Here is a 10,500-nt window from a genome sequence, read left to right as displayed (position 1 = left end):
CCTCTTTTGGGTGAGCGGGCTTCGCGGGCTTGCTGTTAGAGTTGGTCTGTTTTGATGGCTGAAAGAGAGGCCAAACAAATGAGCTGAGGGGTTGCGTCAACAACAATAGCTAAACGTAATGCATATAGCACAAATATACTTTTGAGCCACATGCCCGCACAAACAAAAAAAAAACTTACTTTAGAGTTAGACTTGCTGCTTTTGCTGCTGCCATTGGGGGCTTTTGATTGCTTTTTAGCAACCCCCGTCACAAGTTCATAAACAGTGGGCAGGTTATTAATCATGGTGAAGAGCCTTCTCCTGAAATTCAAATGTCACTAATGGATTATCATATCATGTTCTCCAATAACTTTCTAATATTTTTTAGCTAAAAGAGGGAAAAAAATTCAAACTATTGATACATCATCTAGAGTCGAATCCATGAATCCTAAACTAGCAACGGTAACATAAATTGACAATCCTATTTAAAAAATGCAAATTCAACTTGGAACCTTAATGAACTAAAAATGCCACACCACTATCATTTAATTATGTCATATGATGTGAAAAATATCCACATGAATGCTCAAAAAGTGGCTAGATTGTTTTCATAAAAGAACCAACTAAATTTTCTGATGAGATAGGAGAAAGGGCGTCATGACCAAAAGAAAATGGCAGATAGATACCTACAGACATAAATGGAAAGAAATTGGGATCACCTAATTATGGGACCCCGACCCCATCTTCTTACCTAAAAATGGGACATCCCACTACTGTGGCAATATAATGGCTGGGAACCCACTGATCGCAGCCATAAATACTCATCCCTAGCGCTCAACTCTCCGATTCAATACACCATCTCCCTAATACACCACCACACCCCACCCTTCTTCTTTTTTCCTTTCCTTCTTTCTTTTATTTTTTCTTTTGCCAGAACAATGTTTTGGAAAAAAGAGGAAAACAAATTATGAAAATAAATCTGTGACCAAGGACATGTGTCTCACAAAACAGTTCCACAGTGAAATAGAAAAGCATGAAAAGGAAACACAAGTTCAGTCTAGGCCTTTACGGGGTAATAAAAAGAAAACAAGAATTAAATCTTTGCAAAGAAAACTAAACACAAACCTGGCATCTTTATCGAATCCAAAGCGAGCTCCAAAGTAGAATGCAACAGACAGTAGCCACGCATCACTATGAACTGCAACTAGAGACAGCCAATCTTTTTCGATCATTCCATCACGGGCAAAGTTTATCCCAAGTGCTGGTTCTGGAAGTTCAGGAGGTACTTCCTCAGCTGGCAGAGTGACCTCCCAAGTCTCATTTGGCAACCCATAAAGGCACAAGTTCTCTTTCTCTGGCATAAGAGGGGAAACTTTATATCAACACGACAAAATGAGGGAAATGGAATCTGACATGTCCAACTCAGCACATGAGGTGTATTACTGAACATAAGTAGACAGCGGAGCATGTAATGCTATTTCAAATTTTAGTTAAGTAAAATGTGGATGTGGCAAAAATGACTAGAAGCGACTTTACTCATATTTGTTTTCCATGAATATACATCAGCATTAGTTATGGATATTGGGCAATGGTAGGCCAGCCACTGCTGATGTCTGTATCTGACATTTATCTTGTCTCCACTTCTTCCTACAATTTGGAATTCCTTCTGCTAACATATACTCCTCATTCCTTTTTCACTCACAGTAGGGCAACCTGGAAAAACTAGGTTAAATAATTCTCACAAGATTTATCAAGTGAAAGGTGCTATATCGATCTAGTTAGATTTTATAGTTTGAATCAGATTTCAAATCTCATGGTATAGTAACAGATCTTAGCTCTAATCGACATGTATCTGAAGTTTGAACAAATAGATTTATGATAATTAACGAGCGGCCTGTTCGCTTCAGCTTATTCAGCCGGCTTATCAGCCACCAAATAGTGTTTTCCTCTCACAACAAATTAGCCGTTTCAGCTTTTCAGCCGGCTTATAAGCTGAAGCGAACAGGCCCGAGTAACATGATGTAATCATGATTTGTATTCAATCGAGGCTGCACTTCCAGCACATACGGATATACTCCAATGTAAGTTAAATGATTACGTGTTCTGTCAATTGACACTGCCCTGTGATTGGTCATAGACCCCTCTATTATGTAACGTACATACAAGATTTGTTACGTTCCTCCCAAGCGTTATGCATGCAAACAGAAATGCAAACAGCTGCAGCTTGAGCACCACTGGACTTTAAATTACCCAAACACTTTATTTAACTGATGTAATCGAATTGACTTAAATTTCTCTAACTCAAGGACTTAAAATCTACCAGTCTCACTGTCTAATTACACTAGAGGTCAGGACGCAATCAAGTTACCAAACAACGTGTGCTAATCGAACACTGAAACTTACATACCTGACATTCGTCAGGGCTAAACAGACAAGCTATTCGAGCATAAGAATCCGACGAAGCCCTAAACGGCAGCCGGATCGAGCTCCGTAAACAAACGTAGGATCATCACACGATGAAAGGCACAGCTTATCACGAAGATATGAGCAGCACAGGCGGAAGAAAAAAACGGAGGAACCAAGTCGGGAGCCTCACCTGGGTCGCACATCTGGTAGAACTTCTCCACATCTGCGCACACCACAGAAGCATCTATCGCTTAAGCGAAGCATCCACAAACCCACAGGACAAGAGGAGGAAGCATAAGTAGCTGACCCGTGGTGAGCGCCTTGACGATGCCGGCTCGGCGCGCGCGGAAGTCGCGGAAGACGTCCTCGGGGGAGCGCGTGTGGTGGTGCACGGCCGCGGCCCCAGCCGCAGCGCCGCCTCCGTCGCCGTCCATCGCCGGCCACCGCCTCCCTTGGCTAGGGTTTGCGGGGAAGCGAGGGTAGTGGTGGTGGTGTGGTGGACTGGAAGTGGAGGGAGCAGGAGAGGATTACGGAAGCGCAAAACCACGGCGAAGGACGCCAGAATTGGAGGATTTCGTAGGGGTAATCTGGTAAAACCGGAAACCACGAGGGTCTCGTTCAAAAAAGTTTCCACTTCGCTTTCATGGAAGGGTATGGGGCCCACGAACTGGGCTCGGCTTTCGGCGCACTCCAGCCAGGTCCAGGTGCGCGCGAGGCCAGGACTGTGGCGGGGGCCCACCTTATCTGAGAACGTGACGTGATTGGGCCGGGCTTTTTTCAGCCAACCTTGGGCCGGATCACCAACGAGCCCATTTTGTGATGCCTTCCGTGTTCCACTTCCCTTGCGGTTGCGGTTCTTCTTCCTGTTCTACTTCAGTCGTCAGACTCTGCGCAGTTCCGCGAAGCAGCTAGTCAATCGTGAGTGAAAATGGCGGAGATGGAGGCGACGGCGACGGCGGGGCGGCCTAGGCTGTACTCTTACTGGCGCAGCTCATGCTCCCATCGCGTCCGCATCGCCCTCAATTTCAAAGGTGCGTGCTGCTCGGCCACCGCTTAATCAGTCCACCGTCTTTTGGATGGATTTGGGAGTTTGGGAGACTGGGTTGGGTTGGATTGGGTTGACCCGACGAGCGCTTGATCTTGAACGCTGTGTCTGTATGCAGGTGTGGATTATGAGTACAAGGCGGTGAACCTTCTCAAGGGCGAGCAGTCTGATCCAGGTGGGTTGTTTCAACCGCATGCTACAATTGCCTGGATATGGAGTGTTAGATTGTGCAGGGAGTCTTTGTTTTGGACATTCTCTAATAGGTTAATCTCTGTGGGAAACAGAATTCGTGAGGCTTAATCCTATGAAGTTTGTCCCTGCGTTGATTGATGATGATGCAGTAATTGGTGATTCTTATGCAATAGCATTGGCAAGTATTGAGATATTAGCAATTGTCTTCCCAATTTTGGTTATCACGTGAGTAACTTGTTCCTTTTTGTTTGTGGCTATGCAGTATTTGGAGGACAAGTACCCCAACCCTCCCCTTTTGCCTCAGGACCCTAAAAAGAAGGCTTTGAATCACCAGGTGATAGGTTCTGCATCTTTTTGATCATGACTGTGGCCACATGTTGTTCACAATTCACTCAATACAGAAGTCTCATCTGTGGGGAATTGCAATCTGGCATCATGCAAAATAGTTCGGACAAACACAGTAAAGTGGAATGTTGTGCAATAATTTTTTTTGAACGAACCGCACAAGATAGTGCGAGCTTCTATTGATATAGCAGAAAAATACAAGACTACAACCCTGGGAGGCCACAATCAGGAAAAGAAAAGAAAATGGAAAAAAAAACTCAGCCAGTTGGATTGAGACATCAACATGGCCGCACCGCTCAACTCAAGTGCAACAACCGTCCGGTTGGATTGGGACATCAACACGGCAGCACCACTCCACTCAGCAGCAACTCCCAACCGGTTGGTTTGGGACATCAACACAGTTGAAACCACTCTACTCAACAACAAACATTGCCCGGATGGATTGGGACATCAACCGGCCGAACCACAAGAACCACTACCATAAGCCACGCGCTGGTACAAACCACACACCCGCCCGAGAGGAAGACTAGGCACCGGAACGACCTCCGCTAAGCGTGGCCAACCGCCGCAAAGTCACAAGAAAACCACAAGCGATCCCCGTCATCCAACAATGCCTAGCTGCACATCACGGGGTGTAAACTCCTGGACACGGACGAGGGAGTAGTGCAAAGGGAGAGGGAGAGGGAGAAGGAAGATCCACTCGTCCCCTCACGAACTCGCCGCCGCCGAGACAACCGAGAGCGCCACCACCATATGGATGAACTGCTTGCAAGGTGGAGAGGCTAGAACAAAATCCCCCCAAAGCGACGCCTTCAAGAAGGAAGCAACACCAGAACGGGTCGCCGTCACTCGCCCTAGAGATCGTAGGCACGGTTTTCACCGGGGAGACTTGCCAAGGGAATGACGACTTCTTGACAACGCCCTCAAGAGGGATCACAACATTCGAAAATGTCGCCGTTGTCAGCCTAGCTAGAAGCCGGGCATGGATTTCACCAGGTCTCCACTCCTTGCTGTTGAAGCTTCGTCATCCACATAGGCCACCACCACAACCAAACCAGCACGCGGCCACCACCACGCCTCCATGCCCAGCCGCACCCTCACAACCGGTGGCTCTGCGCTCGGCAACAGCCTCAACGCACCTCGCCCCGCATCTCCTGATGCGCATGGTCGGCCACTTGCGGCAGCAGCCCTTGCCCACTACCGCCTCTGCATGACCTATGACGGAGAGGAAGCTCGGACGGCCAGCAGCACCACCACGGTGCTACCATTGCGCCCCTGCACGGAGCGCCCCAGACATACCACCATGGCGTCGCCGGTGCGCCCCGCACCAGCCGCCCCCGGCCACACCACCACGTCGTCGTCGCTAGCCCGCACAGAACAGCATCGCCGCCAAGGAGGTCCGGTCGCTGCCTCGCCCGCTCACTGCTACAGCCTTGCCACGTGGGCCCACGGCCATTGCGCGGCCTGGCTGCAGTACGCCGTGCCAGCCTTAGCGCTGCACCCGCACGGACCACAGCCAGCGCGCCGGCTGCTGGAGCACCGCGCAGATCAGGCCTCGAGGGCGCTGGATCTAGCGCCCCGAGCCACCGGCGCTGTCCGCGCTTGGCAGTGCCGCCATTGGCTCCACCTCCCGCCACCGCCGCACTAGAGAGGGCCACGCCGCTGCCCTCCTGCACCCGTCCGCACCCCACAGCTCCTCACCCACGACCCCTGCCGTGCCCAGCCGCGGTGCCATCCTGGCCACCGAGCGCTATCGCCCACTCGAAACCCGGGTGCCTGCGGCCCACCAAGAAGAGAGCCTTACCGCCGCCGTCCTCAAAGCCCGCACGGGCTTCCGGCAACCCCCTCCGGCAGCGGCGAGGTGGAGGAGGGAGGAGGAAGGGGTTGGTGGTGGCGCTAGGGTTAGCCGCCGCCCGAGTCGCCCGCGCGGGGAGCGACGTGGGGCCGGGGTTGGGTCCTCAGGCAGAATGGTCTTAATGTTGTGCAATAATTATGCAATTTGTTTACTGTTGTTGCTTTTCTGGGCGGCACCTTTTATATTCCTATGCAAACCCATCAAATAATTGCACCCTGTCATCAACGGTTCCATCTTAGGAGGCAAACCCATTAGATAAGTACAAAGGAGTAAATCTTCAGTGTGACATGTGGGGTTAGGTCCATATGTTAGTGATGCAACGGATGGTATTTTCCAACCCTTTTGGGAAGGAATGAGTTGTAAACCAAAGCTGCCTATTTTGGGAAGTGGCATTGCCGCTGACACTGAACTTGTGGAAATACAGACCAGAGCCTTTTTTTTAGGTCTATAGGTGTATGAAGTTGGGCTTCCACACACTTGAATTTCATTGTGGCCTGTGCAGCACATGTATGGTAAGGACTCAAAAACAATCTAACGAAGTGATAAAGGCCACAAATGCTAGAGATAATGCTCAAGTAAAACAATTACGAATGGAGTTGCTGGAATCCATGCATGCATGTGCAAGTCCTTCTGCACGGCGAGGCTGTAGTCAGTGACTGTGCTACAGCACAGCCAGGTCCAGCATGAAACCATATAGTAGAAAGATGCCAAGGTCTAACCAAAATGTAGAATACTTTGTGCTGTATGTTTTGCCTTTTTCTTTTGTTCTGTTTTGTCTCTCTTTAGTCACTGGCTCATTATTCTTAATTTTATTCTTTACTATCTTTCTGTGGCAGATTGCGAACATTGTAAGTTCTGGTATTCAACCTCTACATAATCTCTCAGTGTTGGTAAGTATACTGTCCATTAAGGTTCTACATATAGAAATACATCGATTGGCACGCCTGAGTTGAGTTTTATAAATAAGATTCTTATTTGCATAGTGCAATTATGCAATTTGTTTGCTGCAGATTAATTCTATTGAGACAACTTGTTTTTGGTGAACTAAAATATACTGTACAGTTTGTTTAAAGAACAAAAGCTACACTGTCATCACTTAATTTGTTGCTAATTTCTTTGCAGAGGTTCATTGAGCAAAAAGTTGGTGCAGGAGAGGGTGTCTTGTGGACCCAACAACAAATTGAGAGAGGTTTCACAGGTATGCCTTCACAGTCATAATCGTTAATTGCTGATTGAAGTAACTACTGTTTTGCTGCATTACTTTCCTTCAGCAAAATTTACTTGAAGAAATGCTGCTTGCCTTGCAGTTCAATTGTGTTACGTCATTGTAGAAAGTCAATCATAGTTCTTTCAGTTCAGTTATTAAACATATTGTCGCTTAGCATTCTTATTTTTCCCTATCACTTTTGCGCTTGTTTACTATTCTGAAATGTTCTCACTTTCCCTAATGTTTTAGCAATTGAGAACCTGATACAATTAAAAGGCTGTGCTGGGAAGTATGCTACAGGAGATGAAGTCCAACTGGTATGTTTGCTTCCCCGAGATTTATAACCTTGTTTCTAGATTAGACTCTTTCCCCATTGTAGTGAATTTTCCTTTGAAGTGGTATCATATTGACGTGACCTTAGTTCTTTTGGCAATCTAATGGGGTGTTTGGATCCTTGGGCTAAAGTTTAGCCCGGGTCACATCGGACGTTTGGATGTTAATTAGGAGTATTAAACATAGGCTAATGATAAAGTAATTGTATACATGAGGGCTAATTCACGATACGAATCCATTAAGCCTAATTAATCCATGATTAGCCCATGTTTACTGCAGCATCACAAGTGCTAATCACAGACTAATTAGGCTTAATGGATTCATCTCGTGAGTTAGCCCTCATTTATGCAATTATTTTTATCATTAGCCTATGTTTAGTACTCCTAATTAGCATCCAAACATCTGATGTGACCCAGGCTAAACTTTAGCCCAAGATCCAAACACCCCCTAACACTTGTATGGTGATGTGTGTGTGAAGAAAATAAACAGAATTAAACAATGAACTATCAGCTAATTCTTTTTATGTTAAGACGAGTAGTTTTTCTTTTAAGTTTTCTGAAAGTTTCATATGACAGTGTTTATTCCTTGCATAAATTTAAAGGAGAGGTATGGGTTATGAACTCAAAATGAACACAAGTATAAGGCTTTTAAAATTTATTATGCTTGTGGTGTGCAAGTCTCCTCTGGAAGTAAATAGATTTCCTAATAGAACATTAATGCAGTATGATACAAATTGCTACTGGTCCTTCCTCAACTATGAGCCCCACAGACCACTATTCGTCAAAGATAGCATGCCTAACCCAGTATAAAGCAGAATTAAATCCAGGATCTGCTCTTTTTCAAGCCAGTACCAGTATTTGGCGACTTGCCTTCTGTTTGTTAAAGGAATGTACAGTACAGTACAAGTGCACAACTACTATAGACCAGCGGTCAGTTGATTCGTGTATCTTCTGTATTCTTGGCATGCAGGCAGATGTATTCCTTGCACCCCAGATTTTTGCAGCCATTGAGCGCACTAAAATTGACATGGTATCATCTTTCTACTTGTTATACAAATGTAAATCGTTGTACAATTTTTCAGTCGAAGAAGTAATGAAACATGCTGATGTGCCTTTGCTGCAGTCGAATTACCCCACCATTGCGAGGCTCCACGCAGAGTACATGGCACACCCTGCATTCCAAGCAGCGCTTCCTGGTAGGCAACCGGATGTCCCTTCCTCTTCCTAGGAACTGCGGCGCTGTTGCTTCTTCAGCCTTGTATATTGCTCACCTGAATATGGATTTGGAGTTGTTCCTTGCTCGTTAATTACTCTGTATTAAGAATAAGCACAGAATTTCCTGTACACGGTACAAATAATTTTCTGGTTTAAAACTCTATCATGATATAAGAGTGGTTTCTGGTCGTCTTCAGGTAGGCTTCTCATATAGCGTTTGTTCAGCTGTAATTTTGGTCCGTGCACACATATAATTGGGAGGAAGCCTTGAATAATCCTGGAACCAACGTAGTAGCTTAACATGTCAGTCCGTGGAATGTACGGCCAACATTCACACCATGCTATCATAGTATCATTTCTTGTATAAAAAATAGGCAAAGCAGAGCACTACCCACAAATTGAATCGAATGAAACTTTCAACGCAAATAATGATCTGAGATTCGAATTAGAAGACATAACCCCAAACTTAGCTCTGTAAAGCGCAAGCGCCATTTGCAAAAACGCCTATGCTAAGCTAAGCTTTAAATCCGCACGGCCGCGGCTGAGTAAACGAAACCGCTGAACCTTGACGGCACGGGCACTCGCTTCCACGGAGCGCCGCCCGCTTCCATAACCCACGCAGAGTACTTGCCGCCCTCCGCCGCGTCCGCCACCGTGCCGAACACGAACAAGGCGGCGCCGTCGCCGTCGCCAACGCCTACCGCCTTCACGCACGCCTCCACGCCCGGCGGCCCGGCGGCCACGTCCCTCCACGCGCGCGGGACACCGTCCCATTCCCGCACGCCGCCCTTCCCGGCCCGGACGGCCCACAGCTTCCCCTGCACCGAGGCCAGGCACGTCTCCGCCGTGTCGGGGACCACGTCGCCCTCGTCGGTCCAGGCGCCGGCGGCGAAGCGCTCGGCGGTCTTCTTGAACGCGCCCTGGGCCTCGGTCGGGTAGCCGCTGGCCGCGAGGACGCCGCCGCCGGGGGTCGCGACGAGCTGCGGCTCGTCGCGCTCCTCGGACATGTCCGGGAGCGCGCGCCAGGCGTCGTCCGCGACGCTGTACGCGAGGGCGGAGCGGAGCGCGTTCTTGGACTCGTCGTGGCCGCCAGCGACGTAGACGTTTCCGTCGCCGCCGCCGGCGCATCCGAAGAAGCTCCGGTTGTCCGGCATCTGCCGGCCGCGCCGCCACGTGCCGGCGGGGACGTCCAGCACGCGCACGTCGCTGGTCGGGCGGAGCGTGTCCGGGTCCCAGCCCCCTACGACGGCTACGTGACGCCCGTCGCCGGCGGCCGCGCACTGCGCGAATAGCGGCACGGGTCCCCACGCCTCGGCCGGCCCCTTCACGCGCCGCCACTCGCCTGTGGTGAGGTTCAACGCCGCCAGCGCACACTCGGGCGTCGACCCCTTTCCGTCGCCGCCCGCGGGTGCGGACTGGACGAGGAACACTATGTCCTCCGCCGCCCCGGCTGTCCTCCGGCGCCGCCGGAACTCAGCGGACCCGACGGCGCCGCGCCACCCGCGGCACACGCGGCGCATGCGACGGTGCGACCGGCTCGGCACCCGCGCCAGGCACTCCATGGCCACGTCGTCCGGCAGACCCGGGATGAGCTCTCCCTCCTGCCCGCCGCCGTCTTCCTCTGCTCCCATCGCCATGGCACGTTCTTGCTGCTTGTCCTTCGAACTGTAGCAATAGCGTGCTCCCTGGGTGGCTGCGTACAGGTCTTCAACCTATTGCTTGACGGCGCCCATGGAGAACGCAGCGTCGTGCTGTGTACACGGCTTCTTGTTTCTTGTGACTTGGTGGAGTGTGATGCCTGTGAAGGGGTTTTGGGGGGGTTTAAGTAGGAGGAGGGTGAGAGTGAGGACAAATTTAGATTAGGATTTGATGAGTGCTAGGTACTGCCATACTGTGGTCAAGTAAAAGTAACACTTTTTTGTGT

At 49.3% G+C, this 10,500-nt stretch overlaps 3 protein-coding genes across 3 annotated transcripts in view; 1 reads left to right on the top strand and 2 right to left on the bottom strand.

The window, feature by feature from the left end:
• Nucleotides 1–2,940, bottom strand: part of LOC101783160 (PHD finger protein ALFIN-LIKE 7) — a gene marked incomplete in the record, with an annotated part of 3,488 nt that extends 548 nt beyond the window's left edge. Inside the window, 5 exon segments of the mRNA XM_012848575.2 lie at nt 1–58; nt 180–300; nt 1,105–1,333; nt 2,576–2,608; nt 2,693–2,940. Coding sequence (XP_012704029.1) covers nt 1–58; nt 180–300; nt 1,105–1,333; nt 2,576–2,608; nt 2,693–2,819 — 568 coding nt within the window.
• A 302-nt stretch (nt 2,941–3,242) lies between these two features.
• LOC101786228 (glutathione S-transferase Z1) lies at nt 3,243–8,776 on the top strand. The gene is made up of 9 exons (XM_004952683.4): nt 3,243–3,416; nt 3,549–3,605; nt 3,715–3,800; nt 3,885–3,956; nt 6,659–6,712; nt 6,945–7,020; nt 7,279–7,346; nt 8,332–8,391; nt 8,485–8,776. The coding sequence occupies exons 1-9, from the start codon at nt 3,314–3,316 to the stop codon at nt 8,587–8,589; spliced, it is 681 nt and encodes a 226-aa protein (XP_004952740.1). The 5' UTR covers nt 3,243–3,313; the 3' UTR covers nt 8,590–8,776.
• A 198-nt stretch (nt 8,777–8,974) lies between these two features.
• On the bottom strand, nt 8,975–10,500 carry LOC101786882 (F-box/kelch-repeat protein SKIP20). Its single transcript, XM_004952684.4, has one exon. The coding sequence runs from the start codon at nt 10,211–10,213 to the stop codon at nt 9,098–9,100; it is 1,116 nt and encodes a 371-aa protein (XP_004952741.1). The 5' UTR covers nt 10,214–10,500; the 3' UTR covers nt 8,975–9,097.

This window comes from Setaria italica, chromosome I (assembly GCF_000263155.2).
Source record: "Setaria italica strain Yugu1 chromosome I, Setaria_italica_v2.0, whole genome shotgun sequence".
In the NCBI taxonomy this organism is placed as follows: domain Eukaryota; kingdom Viridiplantae; phylum Streptophyta; class Magnoliopsida; order Poales; family Poaceae; genus Setaria; species Setaria italica.
This window is presented reverse-complemented; position numbering and strand designations above follow the sequence as displayed.

Coding starts and splice junctions, on each gene's coding strand:
- LOC101786228 (XM_004952683.4), top strand. CDS start 3,314: ATGGCGGAGATGGAGGCGACGGCGACGGCGGGGCGGCCTAGGCTGTAC. Junction 3,801..3,884: donor ATTCTTATGCAATAGCATTG/GCAAGTATTGAG, acceptor GTGGCTATGCAG/TATTTGGAGGACAAGTACCC. Junction 6,713..6,944: donor TACATAATCTCTCAGTGTTG/GTAAGTATACTG, acceptor ATTTCTTTGCAG/AGGTTCATTGAGCAAAAAGT.
- LOC101786882 (XM_004952684.4), bottom strand. CDS start 10,213: ATGGCGATGGGAGCAGAGGAAGACGGCGGCGGGCAGGAGGGAGAGCTC.